Source organism: Branchiostoma belcheri, unplaced genomic scaffold (genome assembly GCF_001625305.1).
Source record: "Branchiostoma belcheri isolate BF01 breed outbred unplaced genomic scaffold, Haploidv18h27 scaffold69, whole genome shotgun sequence".
NCBI lineage: Eukaryota > Metazoa > Chordata > Leptocardii > Amphioxiformes > Branchiostomatidae > Branchiostoma > Branchiostoma belcheri.
The window spans coordinates 26,580-50,795 of record NW_017804342.1 but is presented as its reverse complement, the minus strand read 5'-3'; the positions used below and the strand labels follow the sequence as shown (position 1 = coordinate 50,795).

The 24,216-nt window shown below is 39.8% G+C and overlaps 2 protein-coding genes across 3 annotated transcripts in view; both read left to right on the top strand.

The window, feature by feature from the left end:
• The window catches only part of LOC109484227 (tubulin polyglutamylase TTLL4-like), a 30,382-nt gene extending 23,560 nt beyond the window's left edge, over window positions 1-6,822 (top strand). For both annotated transcript variants that reach the window (XM_019787488.1, XM_019787487.1), the window contains exons 10-17: window positions 2,103-2,181; window positions 2,898-3,009; window positions 3,460-3,526; window positions 3,792-3,854; window positions 4,098-4,162; window positions 4,555-4,660; window positions 5,050-5,163; window positions 5,740-6,822. In XM_019787488.1, coding sequence (XP_019643047.1) covers window positions 2,103-2,181; window positions 2,898-3,009; window positions 3,460-3,526; window positions 3,792-3,854; window positions 4,098-4,162; window positions 4,555-4,660; window positions 5,050-5,163; window positions 5,740-5,859 — 726 coding nt within the window. In that variant the 3' untranslated portion in view covers window positions 5,860-6,822. The remainder of the gene's footprint in view (window positions 1-2,102; window positions 2,182-2,897; window positions 3,010-3,459; window positions 3,527-3,791; window positions 3,855-4,097; window positions 4,163-4,554; window positions 4,661-5,049; window positions 5,164-5,739) is intronic.
• Window positions 6,823-9,097: 2,275 nt separating this feature from the next.
• Window positions 9,098-22,952, top strand: LOC109484099. The gene is made up of 18 exons (XM_019787321.1): window positions 9,098-9,526; window positions 10,370-10,606; window positions 11,287-11,424; window positions 11,955-12,596; window positions 14,102-14,263; window positions 14,537-14,656; window positions 14,978-15,053; window positions 15,598-15,664; window positions 15,935-16,018; window positions 16,379-16,463; window positions 16,833-16,911; window positions 17,369-17,477; window positions 18,078-18,144; window positions 19,235-19,297; window positions 19,923-19,987; window positions 20,542-20,647; window positions 21,108-21,221; window positions 21,633-22,952. Exons 1-18 carry the CDS (start codon window positions 9,479-9,481, stop codon window positions 21,750-21,752), a joined length of 2,382 nt encoding a protein of 793 aa, XP_019642880.1. The 5' UTR covers window positions 9,098-9,478; the 3' UTR covers window positions 21,753-22,952.
• Window positions 22,953-24,216: the final 1,264 nt, after the last annotated feature.

Genomic DNA, 24,216 nt, shown 5'->3' with positions numbered 1-24,216 from the left:
CTGTTTGCCTTTTGCAATGATCCTTTTCTTTTCATTGCTGAGTTCTACTAGTGGAGGAGGGCAAGGTAACTGTATGGTAGAGTTCAACATGGGAGTACCAGATAAGTCTGGGGGATGAACACATATGATTCCATGGTGTACCTGTTTCCAAATAGATGGAGATAGGTTCCCCAGGGAGGGGAATTGGTCCGGAGGCATGGGACACATACAGCGGTAAGGGTTATCGCGTAACTCCAGCACTTTTAGTTCCTCATTGCCAGCTAGTTCATCTAGCAGGTCAATAGGCAAATGTAATAGTTCATTTTCTGACAGCAACAAGCTTCTCAAATGCTTCATTCCCTTGATGACTTCTGCCTCCACAACCTGAATGCGATTGTGTGTGAGGTTCAAAACCTGGATGGGGGACGGATTTGCAAAAGCGCTCGCATCTATGACAGTCAGATCATTGTTGTCAAGTTGAAGGTCACGTAGAGAGACAAGGGCTTGAAATGCTCCCGGAGCTATAGTATTGATGCGGTTTCGTGACAGCTTCAGTGTGTCAAGTTGAGAAAGACCTTCGAAACTACCTTCTGAAAGATGTGTCAAGCAGTTTCCTGCAAGACTTAGTTCCTTTATTTGACGCACATCTTTAAACACGCCGTCTTCGATTTCAGATATCTTGTTGTCAAAAAGGTGAAGAACCCGCAAACTTTGTAGTCCGTTAAACGTGTTTTGGAGGATACGCGTCATACACGTTTGTGAAATCTCTAATATGTGCAAGGATGCTAAAGTAGCAAAGGTATTTGCCTGAACCAGTTGGAATTTGCTTGGTCCGACATACAGTCTTATCAAATGTAATTTTCTAGGGATATCTTGAGGAGTTAAAATGGTTGATGTGTGGCTGTGAAGCTCCAGTGCAATAGAATGTCTCACGGGGGTACACGTGTCAAGTACGTGTACAGAGAAACCGGATGCATTAAATGCCACACAACGTGGCCTTGAGAAACCCTGTACACTGTACGTATGGGTTACACCATCTGATGTGCAAATGCGACTGATTGGTACACAGTCCTTGTGGATTGTATCAGAAGTAGGGACAAAGGAGAGGAAATTTAGAACTAGAAGTAGAAGAACCGACCGCATGTTGCTAAGATGTTTGCCTGACCAGATGGCAGTCACTTGCTTCAGTATTGTAAACCACTGAAAACAAAATAGAAACACTAACTTCTTGTCGCAACAATATTTCAATGACAACAAACACTCTCAAATTGGAATTACTCTAGCCTGTACCAGGCTTTGGGAGGCAGCTGGAAAGAGTAGAAATCGACCAAATAGACTCAGATAGCATGCCGGTTTGCCGCTGGTCCCTGTTCTCTCCGGCACACCAACTCCCCTGGCATGCTAAAATCTCTTTATTTGGCCGATTTCTACTCTTTCCAGCCGCCTCCCGAAGCCTGGTATAGGCTAGAATTACTCAATTCACAATTCAAAATTAAGGCTACGAGCTTTTTCACATGCACATCCAGCAATGCACACAGTTAAACATGGTGAAAACATGCATTACTCAAACATAGGAATTGTGCCAATCTCAAAAAAGCTCAAACTTATCTATAATACATGTGACCTGCACCACAACACACATTGACAAAAATGAGGGGGCCACCCACTAGGAGCACAATTTAGTTAGTCTAGACTTGTACCTTATTTGATAGAACCAACGGAGTACAGCAGAAACACTCCTGTGTGGTTGTTTGGTGTGCCCTCGAGCTGTCCACTTATTAGTCTGGGTTGGAAAAAAAACATCCTTGAGCACATATGTGGGTTGATTTCTCCTCTCTCTGGGTAGGATAGATAATACACAAGTCATACAGTTCCATGATGAACCACAGTTCGGAGACCTCATTCCTCCTTGAAAAAAATGAAGGATTGGCAAATTTTGTTGTTTTGTTTGTTTTGTTATTTTTGTGTCATAATCAGCATAATCTATTTTGATTAATAGTCTTCTCTTCTTCAATTACTAACATGTATATAGCACAATTGTGTAACAGTCTTTTGGCAGAAATCCATTCTAAAATATCAAATTATTTAATATGATTACATTTTTATATTGTCATCATGAACAGATGCCATCCCTGAAGGAGGCCTATAACAGGCTCCAGTATAGTCACAAGGAGGCATGGGACCACTATGTCAGGTCTATAGGTGGGTACAAATTCTTGTTAGTGACCCTGCTTCTGTGCAAGAAGCCATGAGTTTGGTTACTTATTCGATATTAGCCCTTTCCTTGGTGCTGAAAGTGCTGTTCCTAATAAACACAGTATTTATTAAAAACAGCACTTTCAGCACCAAGGAAAGGGCTAAAATACTTTAAATCACTTTATATTTGCAGTACTTTTATTTTCATGGTCTTCCCAGTCACTTTTATACTGCGAATTTATCATTACAGTGCACATTAAAAGTAATTCCCTGACTTTTTTCTTCTCCACCTGCTACCATAGCAAATATATATAGTTCCGTAAACATGTCCAAACCGCGTCTTTGGTACCATGAATATCATGGTTCTCCCGTCGACACAATGGATGAGCGCCTAAACCATGAATGTATAAAGTGAATAGCATTATGTTTTTAGAGGCATTAAGGAAGCCATATATATCAGGGCACTCCAGCCATCACTTAACAGAGATAGTGGACGATATGAACTCTCTGGCACTTTTGATCAATTGCTTACTGTACAAATGTACATCACGTATCAGTAACTGTAACTGTCTGTAACTGTAACTCTCCCAAGATTTTGAAGTGATTGGTCGTTAATTATCCTGATGAAGGTGACAGTGGTCGTTGAAAATTTGATCTCTGTGTACCCTTGTGTTGAAATAAAGTTTAACGTTTTACTAACATTATGTTTTCTTTTTTGACAGGGAAAGACCCTTCCACTGTTTGGAGAGATGTGAAGGCATCACTAAGGGAGGTTGTTCTGGCCAAGGAACCACAACTTGTGGACGCACTGCACAGCAAATACCAGTCTGTCAGGTACAAACTAAGGTCATTTAGAACAAGTTTAACTCAGTAATAATCTACACTGACACAAAACCACAGTTTCTGTTGGATGATCGGGCAACATGATTTCCGACACAATATTTCAAAACTACAGAATGACAAGATATCATCCCTGAATACACAAACATGACCTCAAATAACATGTTCTGTAGATTGAAGTGCTTTGCATGTCACGTTTCTGATTTCATGTAGGTATGGTATGTGCTACTGATGTGATGTCTAACTCCAACCAGCAAGAAAAAACTCAAGATGGATGTGGGCTACAATGTAAATCTAGTCAGACTGCTCCCGACATCCACCGTGGTTGGTTGGTAGTCAGTCAAAGATTATATTACAAGGGCTTCAGACAGACTCAGAGAAAATGGTATACCTTTAATTTACAGTTTCTGCCAACATGCACTCTTTTCTAATTCTGTGTTTCAGGAACTTCTTTGAGATGGTTCGTTTTGACTTTGTTATAGACGAGGATCTGAACATTTTCCTCATGGAGGTACGTGGAGCGTTACCATTCCTTCTCCAACACCATTGAAAATTACATGTACTGATGGGATATTATCCTAAAATACACTTAGTCTAATACGACCTTAAAAGAGACCTTCTGCTAAAATTCTATATGAGTAAAAGTTTCACACAAGTATAGTACGTTCTGCTGACATGCTCCATGGACCAGTGGTGACTTGTAAATTTTAAAAATTGGAACAAAATGTGAAGTTTGCATACTAAGCACTAGTAATCAAATATGATGTCCCCCACAGGTGAACATGTCCCCTAACCTGTCATCAGCTCACACCCCTCCTAATAAGGGCATGTATGAACAGGTGAGCAAGGTTTTATTGTTGACAGGCAATGTTTTAAAAGTATTTCATTATAATAATGTGATTTTTAAGCAACTATGCTATTTTCTGAATCTGCATTTGTTAACTTGATGCTAATGAATAAATAAAAGTAAAGTAATGATCAAAACACTGTGTAATGTTTTTTCACTTGATGTTCCAACTGTATTTTTGCAATGCTTCATTATATGTCAGCTGACTTCATATTTCTTGTTTGTACACTTTCAGATAATATTCAACCTGCTCAGTCTGGTTGGAGTAGCCAGATCCATTCCAACAAGCCTTGAAGGAAGGTAAGGCGCATAACCACACAAGACAGTGTAATAGTGTGTGTTTAATATGCATTATAGATAATCCATGTGCTGTTGCACGACTTCTAACCGTGTTTCTACATAACCACAATTTAATTGTGATTTACACAACTTTTGCAAAAATGATTTAAAACCGTGTGTAAAACGTGAACTGAACTGTAAAACGTGTGGGAAGGGATGTTAATCGAGATCCATAACACACACACACACACACATTGAAGTGTGCTGCCTTTGAATTTTGCTGTTTGTTTTTGCTTACAAAGAGATCAGCAGTCGAGAGTGCTTCATGATTGTACAACATTTCTATTTGAATTTGAGTGTTTTCTTGTATTGAAGAATTAAACTCAACTTCTATCCCCTGGTTGCTCCTGTAGTCCAGAGGACCAGAAGGACATGTTAGTGTGTGAGCGAGACATCCAGGTTTACTCTGACGTCTGTGACTCTGAAACCTGCCGGTCCACAACAAGCTGTACAAACAGGGTGAGTCTCTCACTCTAACTAGTAGTTTATTTTTTTCTTTTGTGAAAACACTTGGCATTTTCCAAACCAGAACTGTGCAGGCTTCTACAAGGTCAAGGAGAAACAGTCTGAGGACATGAGAAAAGTCAATGACTGCTTGTATTATTCTGTGCAATGTTATCTTTTTTTTACACACAAATAAAGATGATTTTTGTAACAAAATTGGAAGACTGTCTTCATATTATGCGTTCCACGTAACAGTTTAAGATTTCTTTCCTTGTTTTTTGATATTTCAAGATTAAGTGTGCCCTTCAAGTTATTCTTTTCGTCATTCCACACAGTCATGGAGATTCAACAAGTTCCTAAAGCACAAGGTTGTTTTGATATAGCTATGTTTGTTTTTCTTGAAGGTCTGCAAGTTGTGTGGACATTGTCTGACACCTGACTGGAGGGAACACCTGAAGGCTGCATTCTTGGAACATGTCGGTAGGAGGAACTTCAGGAGAGTCTGTCCAGTACCGATGGTTAGTCAGCTCTTTGTCATTGTGTTATCCTGGTGCCCTTTGCAGATTCTGAAGAAAAACATTTGTTTTGCTCCATTTTTATTCTTCCTATTCTTCTGTTCCAAACACATATCAATGGCCTAGACCAGATGTCTGTCACCATTTTAACGAAATGTTTATTGCAAATTCGTGCCCAGAGGCTAATTGCAAATTACAAAACATAAAAGAACAATGATATAGAGTACTGTAGCAGACACCCTGTGGTGTTGGATAACATTATGTAGCAAGTTGCAGGACAGTTGTTAGGGCTGGTCACTATGTATCCGTTTGAGTAAGAATAAACAGAGCAATAGTTTGTTAGGCTAGACGATGTGAACGTAAACGTTGTGTATTTACTTTGCAGATGTTCCCTAACTTTCTACTTGTAGTTTGCTCTCAATGCGTGCTAAAAGACAACACTTTCAAAATGAAAATTGTCACCAAAATTGTCACCAAAATTGATGAAAATTGTCACAGATTTGTAACATAAATCTGGTAGCTCGGCAAAGGAAAAGTGAGCCCTTTAAGTTCTGTACTGATTGTAGATTATTTCTATAGACTCAGGAGGAGGCAGGTGACACTGAAGTCACAAGTCAGTCCAGCCTGAGCGAGGCCAACTGGCTGATGGACTACTGGTACAGGGGCAAGTGCCTGCAGGACCCGGCATGGTGTACATAGGCTGTTCAATGTAGGTTTTCTTAGTGCCATTCAACTGTGGGCCAATCTTATGAGCACTATACAGTTGTACAGCTTATTACAAAAAATTCCAGAAAATACCCTTTTTGTTCTCTTTTATCTACATTCCATTTAAGTATGCCAAGTTATGTTGTGTGGTGTTTTTTTTAATTTATTTTTTGATTGGGGAGATAAGATATAACTACACAAATATTGGTAATACATAATGTAGCAAAACATTCCATAAATATATGCAACATACATTGTAGCAAATGCAATCATCGACAAAGGTCAAATGTTATAATTGTGGCAAAAATCATGTCGTACACTATACTGTAATTCAACAAGAGATAAAATTAAATACAAGATTTTAGCAATAGATTTTTGGAGTGAATAATAGTAACAAGATTATATGTAAGGAATATCTTGCCAAACATTGTACAAGAAGGAACAGTAACAGTGTTCTGATCATAGCCCAAAAGTTCATCTATGTACTGGGTAGAAGTCATTATGAAACAAGTCTGAACAGTGTACATGCCAACAGAACAAGTGGACCTCCCAAATTTTTGAGTGTTCAACTCAAATCTTTGTCAAAGAATGAGCAGAAACAAGGGGCTCCACAAACCTTCTACAATTTATGACCCACTGGGCTCACCAAGTCACATGCATAATGAAAACAGTGGATTTCTCATTTCCTTGACAAAGACTAGAAAAAATTTGGGTATGTCCAGCTCTTGTGTTGGGAATTACAGACTGCGTTCAAACTTGTTTCATAAGTGTTCTGATTGGAATTATATCCTATGAAATGGAGTAAACAGGGTAAAGTGGCTGTTTCCCAGAAAATGTCCACTGACTTGGTAATATGAAGGAGCTGACTTTTTCATGTGGACTGTAATATATATATAGATATGAGGGATTAAAGAGGCCATCTACATCAGGGCATTACAACCATCCCTCAACAGAGACGGGGGGCGCCACAGACTTTCTGCAACCTATGATCCACTGCTCACGGAGTCACGTGTGTTATCTGCGTGATGTCACGGAAGTGGTGGAATGCTCATTCCTTGACAAAGACTGGAGTTGTACAGTCAAAAATTTGGGTCCAATTTGTTGTGTTGTAAATTGCAGTTTAAACTTGCTTCATAGTAATATATAGTTAGTGTTGTACTTAGTGTTATCATGTGGACAAACTGGAGGGCATTCTTTTGTATCTTTAGAGGATACATGCTTGGACTTTCTCAATATTTAATGCAATAGATGTAGTAAATTTTATTCATTTGTTTCTTTAATGTATGTCAATTTTCTTCATTGGGTGAGAAGAGTCCAAAACTATGCATTATGTTGCCTAGCTGCTGCAGTTCAACAATAAAAAAGTAAGAAACAAAGACTAATACAAAAGAAATGTATATCCAATATAAGTCAATATATTGTTTACATTTTTATACTCTGTCTTATAAGGCTGCTACATGTACCTTGGTATCTGGAATATTCAAGTTTTAAATATATCTATAAGAAATATGCATATTACATATGAGGAAATTTCAAAAGACTATGTCATATGTTAGTGGCAAGTAACATAATGTACAGTTTTTACATTTTGGTGTACAAGTAGCAGTTTTTGAAAATGAAGTGATGTACATACTTGCAAGTAGACAATCATGACTATTGTTATTAGATTGTTAAAAAATTATGTTTTTAGATATTAAACTATGCTACATGATATATTATGTGTACCATAAAGGCAAGGATTACAGTATTTGAAATCCCATTCTTGTATATTAGCATAGTGTAAGAATACATGTAGTAAGATGTCTAAAGACAGTGCAAGTACAATGTTGTACAATGTAGTTTGGAATATGCAACTATTGAGGAAACGTATTAATAATTGTGATTTTTTTTCTAACGTTGTGTGTTCATCTATTTCATTCATAGAGGGAAAATAAACTCAGGTAATACCTGTTTTCATGGTATCCCTGAAATTAAAACCTAAAATCACCACTAGCACTAATTATTTAATGATAATCAACATCACCAACATACAAGTACAAGTGTTGCAAAGTATAGTGTAGAGTACATATAGTGTAGCATTCAGTTTGTAATATGAAGACATGTGAAAGGTCGATTGGCTTGGCCTTATAGGAGCAGTGGACTCTTGAGTTGAACAATAAAAAGACCCAAACAATCCTTTCAAAACACTCCAAAAGTTTCTTCAGCTGCCGGTTGGAGTTGTTCTTGTGTATGAGAATAGATCAACAACAGGATAGCCACAAGGATACAATACATATTTTTAAAGCTTGTACGTGTATGCAGTGATACACAAAGTTTTATTTTAATTTGCAATCATGTCAAATTACAGAGAAGACTAGAAATTTGATTGAACAACATTCGATTTGCAACAGGTTTGCATTGTGGAAAGATTTCGTTCAATCAGGAATATTGATTGGTATAAACTGGCTCAAACTGGTATAAACCTCTTCAGAATATATTGTAGTTTTTATAATACTAGTTTGAGCCAGTTTGGTAAGTTTCTCCGTCGCCACACTCAAAGAAATTATGAACGGGAGCCTTTTACACAAAGTCGCGTAGACTTTCTTGCTGAAAATTTAGTTTTCATTCTATATGTTGTCAGTTATACATTGTAAGTAAATTGATACTGTTGCTGCCTTGATATGATTCATAAGAATCATAATAAAATATTATTTGGCCAGTGACTTGTTAATGATACATCTGAGAGAAAGGCCACTTGATAAGATTATTCACAACATTTGAAATCTTAAATTTAAATGCAGTACACTTTCTTCACGACAATTGTAAGACGTTTTTACAGGCATCCAGTGCAGTATTTAGAACTTGGAGACCAGATTTTTCAAAGTCAATATTCCAGTCACTTATCTACATACTAACCTGACACAACACTGTCCCAATGTATATCGACATTCATTGAGCAATAATGCCCAAAATTATGACAAAAACGATTTACTGACCTGGATTGATTTTTAGGGTACCACCCCGAAAATAAGGGACTTTATCTTGGGGCTTGTTTCTGCAGTTTTAAATGCCTAAAGTATGAAATACTGGATAGATTCAAAACAAATGTGCTCATGTGGTACAGTTATAATGTGTCAATATTATACAGATTGCCCTTCTTCAGAATATTCCCAGTTTTGCCGCCCTGAAATTGCATGGGATGCCTTTAAGACGACAATTTTTTTACATCGATCGCAGGTCAGTTGTACAGGACTCGGCAGTCTCGGTCACGCCCCGTGGGGCCTGGGTTAAACCACGGTAAGAGCTCCACTGTTTGTTCAGACCTCACTTCACTCTCCAAAGCCACAGGTTTTACCCCGGACCAGATCCTGTCTTTAGTCCTCGCTAAGCAGAACTGCCAACTCACCGCCTTCACTCGCCATTTTGCACTGTAAAAACAGACCGGCCGCAGAGCGGCTTAGATTTTGGTGGTTCCATGGTTGGGCTTCCTTCCAGCCTTTAAAACCAACAACATTTGCGGGACAGTATACACAGTAACGATTGCTCCTTCGCTGACCCGAAGTTGGCTATATATAGTTTTTGAAAATCGGTGGCTGCGGATACTCCGGTTTCAAAACCTGCTCCCGAATTCAGGATGCTGTCTACATACGGTTGGGAGAAGAAGAATGACATCCCCTCAATCGTAAGTTTTGAATAATATCTACTCAATCTATGGTGTTTTGGAGAAATGACTTAGTCGTCCAACGTTTCTTTGCAGTGTGAACTGGTCGATTTAGTACTACGAAGTTGTTACGGTGAGGCCGGTTGAAGAATGGTTTTCCGATCCAATGACGTAGTTTCTCTACTTTTGTAAACAAATGTAACTACGAAAAACGACCACTTTTGAGAGTATGGAGTCCCTGTTGAGATATTTGAAAGACGTCTTGGTCAACAGTCAAGTGATCTTGATTTATAAGTTTCGACTATTGTGTGTTAGTACGAGAGTACGCGTTCTGTAGAGAATGGTCAGGTCAAGGAAACCAAACTTTGCTTGTAGTTACAGAAAGACTAACACCAAGAGAAATGTCCTCTTTAATTGTACTAGTATACAAGATACGTTTCCTAGTTTTCGACATTAAGGTAGCACAGAAAAATTCGTATTCTTTACGGGTCTGGACAAACCATGCATTACTTGTAAGCTCCATATGCATCTATATTGAGAAGCGAGAAAAAGTTACTCCTGAGTCTATATAGAGAAGCGAGAAAAATTCAAACCTGTACTAGAAGTAGTTAGTCTGTATAGTTGTAGTAAGGATTTCACGTTCTAATATCATTGTAATTTTACTTCTGATTTCTTACCACGATCTGCACTTAGCTTGTAGCAGCATAAACGTAGTACTACCGGAAAGATTATTCATTCATTTATTCATTCATTAAAAATCATATGTTGTTATGCATGTGCAGAAGGTCCTTGCGTCACCAAATAAAATGTGATGCAATTCGAATGAGAATTCAAAAATCCGTTCTCAACATTTTTATTTTGTAGTCAAGAGCCTACCAGTCGCCAGGTACCGCGGTGACCCGGCTGATCGGGCGGCGGATGATCCATGTCGTTGCCGCCGTGCTGTTCCTGGGGATCTTCGTCACGGCTCTGAACGTGTACGAGCTGCGCGGCATGCAGGACGGCAGCAGGGGCCTGCAGCACAGGGAGTCATCGGTACAGGAGGGAGAACGGGAAAAGGGGATTAAAAATGAACCAATCGAAGTCGTCCGGGAAAGAAGGGTAAGACGATTAGATCGTGACCTCCTCGGAACTTGAGTGAACTTCTCTGTTCTTAACTGAGTTTATATTGTAATTCTTTTCGTGAACAATCACCAACAAACGTACCAACTAATATCTGCCAGAAAAGAGCATAAAATAGTCGTGCCTTCAAGTACCAGGGTTATCAAACTAGGATCTTGGTGTTCCAAAAACTCGTTTTTATCCTAGAACTATAGAGCGGAATTCGTTGACACCCAAATACAGTAGTGGCATCATCACTAGATAATTTCTAACAGTGCTTATAGTTAGATGTGCAAAGGCCAGATGTAACAGGTCGTTCGTTGTAGTATAACCAGCGGTTGCCGCTCCGCGTGCCTGCGAAGATGATGTTACACGTCGAAGGGCGGTTAAACCGGCTAATAAGCTAATAATAATATACAGATTATACAGATACCAAGTGCAGCATGATAATATAATTATTCATGAGACATCCGTGAATAGTTTCATCAGGTTGCCGGTAAATCACGGAAGAAAGAGACTCTTTTTACACAACCAGAAGGTTTATTCAGCCGACGGTCAGAATTGCCCTGAAGAAGGTGGCAGACGGTTACCTAACGTCGGCTGTGAAAAAAAGGTCTCTTTAGTTTATTCCCCATTCATGAGACAGAATATAAATTTATGGGATGTCTAACCGACCACAGGAACTGTACAAGCAGGACGAAGGCCAAGTGGATGAGCCAAATGTCCACAGAACACCCACAGACAGCCGTGTTCCCATCAATGAGATCGAAATGCTTGACAAAGGAGCCACTGCCGATTCCTCACAACAAACAAAGGAGGTATGAGACCTGTAGATAAAGTGGAATTACTGTAGATTGCAATCAGTAGTCATATACATGTATGGACTGTTGTCCAGAATTCATACGTATGGTTGACTAAAAGTGGATTTACACAAGAAAACAGGTTCTCAACCAACTGGGTAGATTTTGAAACTGATCCGGTTGATTCATGCAGTTACTTCAGTAACGACTAGTTCTGTTTTTTGTGTGTGTATTTCGTTACCTGGATGTCTAACCTTCGTCGACGTAAAAGTGTATTTAGAGTGGGATTTCAACGTAGGTTCTGGTACCACTTCATCATCATTTTGCCCCTAAGTCTGGTTGACCGTTAAGCACCACAGATACTCTGTTAACCACCTTTCTCTAACCTTGTCTGGGCCTTCTCTATTCTCTGATGTTATCCCCCGATGTTATTTATCAGAATGTCTTCTGTTTGTTTTAAATTCATTCTGAAGTTTATTACAGCTCCCGTAAAATGCAACGTAAAGCACGTATAAAAATATTAACATCGTGCTCACCTTATAACACAGGACGAGTCACAGCATTCCGAGAGAGATAATGACCCTATTGTGAAACAGCAAGATGCATCTCAACAGGTTGACGTAAAGAAGGACGAAAATCCACGCGGTCCCCGTCTGTCATCAGTGAAGGAAGTGCCCGGGACAAACGGCAAACAACCGCGCAAATCGAATCCAAATCTGACTAGGAAACGAGCTCATCTGCCAATCAGCAAGCGCGATCAAAGGCCGCCGGAGAAACGCGTCAAACATCATGAGAGTTATGTTAAAGAACGTCTGATTGGTCAAAGTCCGACCGTGCAATCCGATCTCCGCCATCCGCCATCGGAACATGTCGGCATCCTCAACCAACCAGCGCAGCCAATACAGATGGACGTCAGCCCGGTTTCGGTGGGAAATGTCGGCCAAGAGGTGTCGAGGATGCAAAGGTTCCTCCCTCAGTTTGCCCGCAGGACTCTGCAGATGCACGAGGTGCAGAGGCAACAGGTGCAGATGCAGCAGATGCCACCGGTGCAGCTGCAGCAGGTGCAGATGCAGCAGATGCAACAGGTGCAGATGATGGGACAAGAGGTACAGATGCCCCAGGCCCAAGGGCCGCTACAAGTCTTCGCCAATTCCAACCGTTCGCCTGTTGTATGGGTGCACGGACAGCGTGTAAGTGTGGACTGTCTATCTCTACAACCTCTTTACAATGTACATTCACGAATTTGGCCTCCCGAACACTAGCCGAACGCCCCCCAACCACGGTTATGAGTAGGTCGGCCCAAAGTCGGCTGCTGTTCGGCAAATTCGGCTTCCATTCATGCATGTAATTCAACATGTCTCAAAAATTCGTGGGCCGGTCGGGAGGTTCAATAATGAGGGTCTGCATGCCCTTTTTCGTTAACCGTTATGGGCTATTTTAATTCACCGTTAATCGTTGCCGGCCCGCTCTAATTCAACGTTAAGCGTTATCAGTATATTCCTCGTGAAGCGTTATGGGTCGTTTTAATTCAACGTAAAACGTTATTTGTCATCCTGAATTCAGCGTTAAGCGTTAATGAATAATTCTTCGTTACACCTAATTTTGCCTATCAAAGTGCATGAAAATGCGTCATTGAAGGTTTAAAAATACAAAATTTCCCGGGGGAGAATGCCCCCGGACCCCCCTACATTGCTCGCGCCTTTGGCGCTCGACTCGCGCTTCTGCGCTCGGTCCCGTCGGCTCTAGCCAGAACCAGTTTACCCTTCAATTTCCGGAGGTTTGCGGAGAGTTACAGAATTTTTTTAACGAATCCGTCAACCTTGACAGGCAAATTAACAAAAATCTTGAGTAAAATATGAAAACATCATAAGGACCGACAAACACTCTCAACACCATGATTTGCCTCTCAAAATGCGGGAAATTGCGTTTTTGAAGGCTTAAAAATCCTAAATTTCCCCCGGACCCCCCTAAATTACGAGCGCCTTCGGCGCTCCCATCTCAAAATCCATCGAAAAAACTGGGCAGACTGAAAAAATGCAAGCTGGCCGAAGTCCACTCGGACACCCCGGTATTTGTGGACGCACTCGGGGACCAGGGCAGGTGGGAAACACAGGGAACACATATCTTTAATGCATGCTTCATTACATGTAGTAATAAAGGTATACGTAATTTTGTCAGTGATCACCTTTTCCACAAAGCGAAATACCAAATCCAGTGCAGCTCGAAAAAAAAGCCTGTTAATTTACCGTTAAGCGTTGCCGGCCGTCCTGAATTTACCGTTAAGCGTTATCAGCCCTGCTGAATTTACCGTTAACCGTTGCCAGGACCCCCCCATGCAGACCCTCAATAATGGTTGGCTGGTGTTCGGCTGAACGCCAACAGAAGTCAAATTTGACTCAAATATAACTCGTTTCGATTCCTTTCGAAGGATGGGCATGGCCTACATGTATATCATGCCAGAGTACTACATTATAACGTCAGCTACTAACTTAGTCGGCTGGTGTTCGGGAACAAATTCCTACGAAGGTTGTGAATGTGTGACAGCTTAGCAATGCAACATTTTACACTTTTCAACAGAATCGTACTACGTTATAAGTATAAGTACGTATACGCTGCGATGTCTAGATTTCAAGTGAATGTCTGACCTATATTTTGACATCTCAACATCCCTGCCTTTCCGCTGACTTTCCCACAGGTCGAATCTGGATATTTGGACCACGTCTTCGCCGTGTTCAAGAGGACCGGGTACAAGCGAGGCGGTTCTGAGTCGGACTGGGATGTCATTTGGAGTCACGAGTACCCCTTTACAGACCCCGTACTGATACCTCATCTTCGTAACATGAAACCTCACCAGAAGGTAAAGATGAATCAGTTTTATCATGAAAGACCATCTGTGTTGGTATTTGCATGTTTTAAGTTAAAAATTTCGATCGGCAAAGAATTGTTCTCACCTAGAGCTTTTGACCAGTCAGTCTACTGAGGGAGGCCGAGAACCATTTTTTTGGTGTTTGTTGTTATATTCGTTACTTTATGATACATTGCGATTACGTTGAGAAGTAGATTCATTTTTCTAAATACTGTGTAAAAGTTTCGTGTTGTGGTGTTAAACGATGTTATAATCTTACTCCAGATCAACCATTGGCCCGGCGGCGGTTACGTCACCAACAAGATGAGCCTTGCGACGTCAGACATCCACTTTGTACCTCAGGCCTTCCGTCTGCCAGAGGAGAAAGATGAACTCTTGCGACATGTAAGACAACAAGTTATTATAGTATAGTAATATTCATGGCCACATTGTTTATTAGACTACAGCAAAGAAGTAATTACAAGAAATAATCAAATAGTTTAGATATTACTTTATAGATATTGTCACGACTTCTTCTTCTCTTCTGCGAACAAATATCACTGTTGTTGACTTTCTTATGAATCACTACGATTTCATGACACTACTTTGGATAATGTACCCTGAAAACGGAAAATGTACGTAGCGTGTCTCGTGTGTCATAAGAGGCTGTTGTAAGGTTGTGAAATGTTCTGGTATAAGCTGCAATTTGATCATATTCATCTTTAGGCTGAATCAAACCCCAGGAAGATGTGGGTACAAAAGAACAATAACCACCGAGGCATCAAGATCAAACCCTTGAATCGTAAGTTTGGCTACATGTAATACTTGCTGGTATTCATGTTTGCTTGTAGAGTATTAGTACTGTACAGCAACAGGGTATTTCGTGCGAAGAGACAAACCGTGCATTTGGTAATACTTAGACTTGGACTTAGACTTGGACTTGGACTTGGACCTGGACTTAGACCCAGACTTGGACTTTTAAAAACCTAGATTAATTAGACGTCGACTCGACCTAGATGTAGACTTCGACTAAGACCCAGACTTGACTTGGACTTGGACTTCGTCTTAGATCTAGATTTAGGCTTAGACGTAGGCATATTGGGGAACAGGTTTCCATCTCATCCGGTCTGTAGCCACTTCCTTGGCCTCTTCCCTTGATACGTTTGCTCTTTTTAGATACTGCTGGAAGCTTCAGGTGGTCTTTCGTGCGTGTTCAATCAGAATTAGCACAGACACTGTACTAGTACTACTACTAATACAAGGACTGATTCTGATTGAACACGCATCACGAAGATACATTAATATTGGTAAAATGTTCACACTTCACTTGTTCCTTCCTTCCACAGAGCTGACTCTGACTGGACAGAGTTTCGTACAGGAGTATGTTGAGAACCCGTTTCTCATCGATGGCAGGTAAGGAGGTGTCATGATAGCGTCATCTTCCACACGAAACATATATTTCATAAAGAGACCAAAGAAAAATAGGTACAAACTGTAACCTCCTCTCTCAGTCTGTTAGTATGTAGTAAACACTTATTAGACCAATTGAATTGGTAAATAGACACTGTACATGTAGGTATATAAAACTAAAACTCATAAACGTTCATAGTTACAAGATCTATCTATATTGGTTTTCTGAACATGATGCTTTAGATTATGCTTTCGCTTGTATTTTGTTTGCAGGAAATTTGACATTGGCATCTATACAGTTGTGACCTCCATCAACCCATTGAGGATGTACATGTATGAAGAAGAGGCCCTCTTCAGGTAATGTTTACACGCATGTCCATGTATGTACTCGCCATTTTCAGTCATAGCTGCAGTTGAGATATGACTTAACAAGCAACATCACAAATATTAGCCAGCTGCCGCCGCGCCGCGTGCCTGCGAAACTTGTGTGTTACCGTTTATACTTGCAATACCGATACAGATACGTAATCAAATGCGTAATAAAAAATCATATCATGAGTGATAGCCGCATCACAAGCTTGCTTTTTAGTGCTTTGCTTCAGTTTTAGAAAAAGATTTTTAGGCCATTATATCATTCCCTCATAAATTATGCAAATGAGTTCCTGATTTGAATGTTTAATGATATTCAGACTTACAGCAATCTGTTGCATGATCCAGGTACTGTTCAAAGCCATACCATCCTTTCGACCAATATGATGTTGACAAGTACGTTGTCGACGAAGACTACACTCCAACATGGGAGGTCGGTATCTCTAACATTTGAATTTGAAGTGTTGTTGTAACTTATCAAACGCCTATCAAACGAAAATGAAATTATCATTTTTGATCTAAGTTTTATAAGAAGACAGTTAAAACGATGTTCTATGTCAAATGATTGCGTATTTGCCTTTATTAGAATCTGGTCTAATATAATCAAAGCTTCTCTAACGCTTTGAAAAGTTCACTGCTTTGCTTCAAATAGTTCTTATTGAAATAGCCTTCTAGACGCTGCCGTCTAGAAGCAATGTAAAACATGAAGTACAATTGGACAGTCATTAGGACAAACGCTTCGCAGTCGAACTATTTTAACTTGTTGTTTTGTATTTACGTAGTACATGTCTGTTTCCCACAGATGCCTTCCTTGAAGGATACCTACAACAGGCTCCAATACAGTCACAAGGACACATGGAACCACTATGTCAGGTCTATAGGTTAGTCCAGTAAATATACTTTTTACGTTTAATAGATTTAGCATGAAAGTCCATCTGAATTGGTAACATAGTGAGAATCAAAATGTTCTTCGACTCAAAAGAATTTGAATCCCCAGAATTTTCGACCGAATTTCTCGGTCTTCATCAGCTGTCTGACCCAAGCGCTGTAGTTTTTGGGCCGCACGATTGTGACACTAGGTCACACTCGGTCAAAGTTCGTCGGAAGTCGGTATCCCCTCCCAATTCCACCGTTCTGAATTTTTTTCATAACAACATCATAACTGAAACTGAGAAGTCTTTCAGCTTTAAAGGACACAAATGACGTTAAATTAAAGTACACAAATGGTGTACGGTGTTACATGTACATAAAAGAACACAAATATCATACAGTGCATGTGTTACATCAAAACACAAGGACATATATACGGTGTTACATGCACGGTTTGTTTCCTAACAGGAAAAGACCCGTCAGGTGTGTGGAGAGACATCAGGACGTCCTTGAGAGAAGTGTACCTGGCCAGGGAACCCCTTTTCGTGGAGCAACTGCAGCAGTACAAGTCTTCCAGGTGAGAAGCTATGGGCTTCTGGTCGTACAGAACGTTAGCAACAGTTACCGTATTATATCCAGAAACGTGCCTATCTAGTTCTAAGCCAGAATAGGTTAGGGTTAGGATCAGACACGGTTCTGGATGGGCTTCACGTATCCTAGAATGTAGATTTGCCTAGAATGTAGATTGTAGGCACGGTTTGGATAGCCTGGGTGCCATCCGAATTTGTAACGGCTCCCCCGAAAAAATCGATTTTTTCGGGGGAGCCGTTACAAATTCGGATGGCACCCAGGCTACGGTTTGGATACAACTATCCAAAATTGTGCACGAGCATGGCCATGGATAAAGCATGGTTCTGGATACAGCAAACCATGTGCATTGGGTTGATACATGTGCTGTCCTTGGTACTGAATGAATAAGTGATATCAAATAATAGTCCAGACTGAGAAACATTAAAAAGATGTTGAAAGATGTTTGTTTTTAAATATTTGATTCATTCCCTTGCGTTCTTTGCGCCTAGACTGTATCTTTATTTACATATTTAATCGATAGGGTTCCTTTTATGTTGGTGAACAATTCTTAAGAGTATAGAATGATGTTATGTGGCATGTGTTTCAGAAACTTCTTTGAGCTGGTTCGTTTTGACTTTGTTGTCGATGAGGACCTGAACATATTTCTCATGGAGGTATGTAGTTCTTTCTGTTAATGTTTTTCTGTTCAGTATATGTTCGTACATTATATATTGTTGAAAAGATCACTCTCTTAACTAGAGTTCCACGATCTCATACCTTCGCCAAATGATGTTAGCCTTTATGAGTAAGAAATTATAGATTAATCCCCCTGATTGTGCAAATAGGATCCTATATTTGCATCAATTATATCTGTTGATCATATTCTACACCAGAAGACAGTCTTATCTTATCAAAGGGTGCCATTATAGCATTTCCTCATAAATTATGCAAATGAGGTCCTTATTTGAATAAGTTATGTTTAATTATGTTCACCTTCACATAACTTTCAAATATCCCAAGTATGAAATTCCAGGCAGTTACCACTATGTAAATATAACATTTTCTCATTAATTATGCAAATTAAGTCTTCATTTGCATAATCGATATCTGCCTGTATTTCTGCCGTTCTTAATTACATGTCACAAGCTTGAATAGTCCTATCATGGAATGCAGCTGATTTATGGAATTTCCTCATTAATTATGCAAATTACAATAATATATGCATAATTATAATATCATTATGTTAAGCATCACTTCAGCTACCTACATGCCAAAAATCACGACGATCCATCAATCGGTTCTAGAGTTATCCGCCTTTAAATATTTTTCAACTAACGCCCCTGCAGTTCCAGAGCAAGCCGCTAGGGAGGCCAAACTCACATCACTTCTTCCCCAGCACAAGAGCTACCTACCATCCAAATTTCGTCACCCTAGCATGTCTAGATCACGAGATATCAAAACCGGAAGTTCAGCTGCAGTACCATAACAAGCCGCTAGGGGCCCAAAATTTAATCAGTTCCACGTCTCATGAAGACCTATCCACCTACCAAATATCAAGACAATCCATCGTAGCCTTCTTGAGTTATCGTGCTCACACACACACACACACACACACACACACAGACACACGAACGCCTACGAAAACATAACCTTCTTGGCGAAGGTAATGAATAGGTTGCATTTTGGAGCTTTGAAAGAGATCGAGTAGCTTCTTTTATGTACAATGTTGTGTAATATCATACATATGCTGTTTACATTTTACAGGTGAACATGTCTCCAAACATGGCGTCCGGTCACACACCACCTAACAAGTACATGTATGAACAGGTGAGGGTATTGAGATGGTGGGTGTTGTAGAAAAAGAAAAAAGAAAAGGAAATGTAAAAGTATTACTATCATGAAAGTTCATCTGTGTTGGTAGTAATCACAGACTAAGTACAATGTTGAACTTTATTCCACACAATGAGGACAGAGAGGTCAAATTTTCAATGACCACTGTCGCCTTCATCAGGATAATTAATGACCTCTCGTCTCGTGAAGTCTCGTGTAAATAAGGTCACGTGTCTGTAAGCGTAACTCTCGCGAGATTACGCTCGGTAGGTGATTATCCTGATGAAGGCGACAGTGGTCGTTGAAAATTTGACCTCTCTGTCTTCATTGTGTGAAATAAAGTTCAACATTGGAAGATGAAGAAGTATTTGGTGACCGATTAAGTAAATAAAAAAATTACATTGTACGTGAAAACCTGGATAATCTATTTTCAATTTGCAACATTTATGATATGTTGTAAAGTCTTTGCATTGTCATTATGTTGTAACGTAAGTCCTCACGTCACGAACATCACAAAGTCGTTTTTGTATAGGGCGAAATGAAACTTAATTTGTCAACAAAAACAGTAGCATTTACGAACGTTTCTTGTGTCACAGTCTCATTTTGTATATACGTATCGTAGGTGTTGTTTAATCTGCTCAACTTGGTCGGAGTGGCCAGGTCAATTCCAACGACCTTGGAGGGAAGGTAAGATTCTATCAATAAACTGGGCTGTCCCTTTCATGTTCGTGCACACATTATAAGACCTTACAAAAGGACAGGTACACGTTTGCCTAAAAAATTGCCCATGTTATTTTTTTTTTTCGAAAATTGTTCAATCCTGTGGCAGCAGACAAACTGCATGCTGACTATCAATAAACATCGAGTCGTTGGAACATATTAAATCCGCTTTGGTCTTGTTCTGGATGTGCTGAATATACCCTGTTATGTACTAAGTAGTTGTTTATTGGCATGATCTGGTGTTTATCTGTCACCAAAGCACCGACGTTTTTGGGGGAAACTCTTAAATCCTCAAGCAGATCTTTTGGTGGATACAATAGAGTATAAAATTGGCAAGACAGTGTCAAATTGGCCAGGCAGTATGCAGTATGCATTCCGAAGCTGACTGGCGTAAAGATACCAGTAAAAAAGGAAAGCTCGATAAAAGCGCATGTAACACGTCAAAAGAGAAGAACAGGAAGCCTAAACCACTTATTGGGTAGTAAACAATCTTGACATGCGGCTCTTTTCTACCCTTCCAGTCCTGACGATCAGAAGTCCATGATGGTGAATGACCGTGACATTCAAGTCTACCCTGACATCTGTACCTCCAACACATGCAGGAGCACGGCAAGCTGTGCAAACATGGTGAGTGGTACTCACTTCTAAAACAGTCTCTTTGAACCACTCTTTCAAGTGTTTTGTTCTGTCCGCAAAGGAAAGTTTCTGCCAAGTCCTGCCAGGCTAAGTTACTCCTTACTTAAACAATAATACAGGGATTGGACAGGTTTTATCTTACATTTAAGAATAAACGTTTTCATTACGTTTAAGAATTACGTACGTTTTCCTTTCTTGCAAACAAAAACATCTTCGTTTTATAAGTTTACTCAAACAGTGATATATTCAAAAGTACTTTATCTATGGACAGGTCGTATTTTCAGAGGTTCTCCAAATAATCTACAGACTGTAGAACTCCTTACGTATGCTATGATACCATGGATTGGTTTTATCTTACATTGATTAAACCTTGATGAGAACTGCCCTGTAAAACTGAATGACTGGGGTCTGGTATGTAATTTCCATAATATACTCGCTTTCCTCTCTTCAGTATTGCAAGTTGTGTGAACATTGTCTGACACCTGACTGGAGGGAACACCTGAAGGCTGCATTCTTGGAACATGTCGGTAGGAGGAACTTCAGGAGAGTCTGTCCAGTACCGATGGTTAGTCAATTCATTTTTATATTGTATAATTGTGCCCTCTACAGATGCAAAACATATTATTTTTGCTAATTTCTTCTGTTCCAAACAAGTAAGGGTAATGACTTGGACCAGATAGTTGTCACAATGGTATCTGGTTCTGTATCAGACATCTTCTGACATCCTGTATCAGACACCATTATGTAGCAAGTTGCAGGGCAGAGTTGGAGCGGCTGGTCAGCGTATACTATGAATGTGTTTGAGTACGAATTAACAGCAGTATTTTTTTAGACTAGACCATGTGAATGTACATTATACATTTGCTTTGCTTTCTAGTTTCTTCCCGCAACGCACAGTTAAAGTTGCTGAATTCGAATGTTATTTGTTGTATGCCCTGAATGGATTTTTTTCAATGAGGTCATAATTTCATTCCAGACTCAGTCAGAGGCGAACAACTTGAAACCTCCGAGCGACTCAACTCTGAGTGAGGCCAACTGGCTGATGGACCTCTGGTTTCGGGGCAAGTGCCACAAGGACCCTGCATGGTGTACATGAAGCTTTCAAATGTTGTGGGGAAATGTATATCTTTAAACATATACCATTTCTCAAACTCCTCTATAACGAAGAGAACGGTCACTTCCTTATAGGTTATATTCTTGAGCAGTTACAAAGCTGACTTTTTACTGTTCGACTCTGTTTTAAAACTTGTTTCCAGCCGTCTACGCTGCAATTAAACTAACGCAACCTTTGCTCTGTCGGCACGGCTCAAAAGAGGCACCAAAGCGGTTGGCTGAAGCACTGCAACACGAGCTTTTAGCATAATTTATTTACAATTACAGTTTCCCCAGTGTGACACCAACAATAGCACAGCCTAATAATTGCACAAACTCCACTGTTATGGGCAAAGAAGGGAGCTATCTATTGCAGGATTCTTTACTTTTTAGATCGACAATCGGATATACTTTGCTCGCTATGTGCTATTAATCAGGGCATATAAGTGACCTTTACAAGCGTCCCGAATAAGGGTCAACGTGTAAAGCCTGGTTATCCACATACAGCACAGTATAACAGATTGACGATGTAAAGCACTTATAATGGACTTTTCATAACTCTCTTCGTTGTAAAAGAGGATTTGCTGGGAGGTCCGGATGTAGTACTACAGTCAGTCGTAGAGCGTCTCTTTTGAACCGTGCCGCACTGCGAATGCAACTCCAACAGGTTCATTTCTTGAAGCTTTACTAATGAGGTATTTTTTCTTCATTTTGATGTAGTGTGGTGATGGCTGGTGCTAGTCAATCTAATACACACCTTGCAATATTTCAATCAGTACAGTATTGACCGTTTTACAATAAGAACAAATGCAGAATGTGTTTAAAGAGTTAAACGTACAGATTTGGATCAAATAGGGGTAAGTTCATTAACTTATTCGGATAGCCTTGTTGCTACTCGTACGTAATCTCATTTCTGTGACGCCTGTGTATATGCTGCAAAATTCTAAGAATTAAATTCGTTACATATGAAATATAAATACAGCCATTACGTTACCTCAGGTACAAATGAAAAACATGAAAGGTGTTATGAGAGCTCAAAACATGAGAGATGTACATCTTTCTTGTCCATCTTTATTCCTACTGCTTGTTGTTTACAGTTTTAACATAACATAAATGTTAGTAATGAAATATATTTGAATAACATTTAATGTTTTACTACGGGTATAGGTGGTGGTTTTCATTTACTTCCAAATAAAGACTTACAAAACCGTAGCAGTCTGTCAGTTTGATAGTACAGTGAAGTTCTATTTTTGTATTTTAGCCACCTTCCACTGTCGTCTATCAAATAGGAGACAAAAAAGCTCTAACAGGGTGAACGAAAGACGTGAAGTTTGACTTTGAGGGAGGAAAGTCTACTAGTGTACTTTGTGCCTTTTCGGACAATGCCTTTCACTTTCAGATCATTATGATCAGAATTATAATTATAATTAAACGTGTGCATTTGTCGATAATCTGCATGTGTCCTCAAATCTTTGCTTTGTTTGTTATACATGTGTGCTTAGTATCATTGTAATCTAGGAATAAATTTATCGTATGTTACAATACTTGACACAAATGTTTTCAAAACTAGCTGCCTACGTCACCCTTATTTTCAGATACTAGTAAGACATTCCTATGATGATATTGTTTTTATAACTACACTTCGGTAGCCAAGACAAGTCCAATGATAGAAACAGGGGTGGTGCATAGTGCGACAGTTGAAGTTACATAGTACGCGTAGGTTTCAACCATGTTGTGGGACACAAGCACAAGTCTTATCGACTAAAAATCTACCCAAAAAGTTATGTTTTACCTTTTTTATTTTTACCGTTTGGGGAACTGAAGAATTATGGAACCTTCTCCCTCCAAAACACCCCTACATAACATGGACACTACAGGTAAATACGGATCATTTTTCCACCCCTGTCGGTTAATGGAACATTTCCAGGGGAATCCCCCTTCCGTAAAGGTGAGTCACGCCGGGGATTTCCGCTGTCGGGAATTTCCGCTTCCGCTGGTGCCAGTCGTGAGCTAAGACAGACGGACAGTTTTATCTCTAGATGGACGTAAAAGGTGAGTTTTTACATAGATAAGGCCACAAACATTTATCATTAACATACAGCTGACAAAACCGAACACTTTACACGCAGTGTGAGCCTATAGCTAGTGGGGATTAGGGCTTCGTAACAAGAATGTGTTGCTGATTTGCTAGCCTGCCCCTCCCCCCTCCCAAAAATTATAAGAATTCACATTTGCTTAATAATACTCTGCCCTTTTCTCAAAGACTCATTAACAAGAGTTATAAATGTTTCTGGTACACCAGGGAATGTGTCAACTGCAGTACGTGGCCTTAGACTGATAGTGATACGAGTAATATTACTTCTAACGTTATAGTATGTTTATGGCACTTGCAGACCGCAATTCTTCACTCTTATAAGTTATACGTAGTGAAAAACGGACTACTCGAAACTGAATAGGTGTGCAGGGCT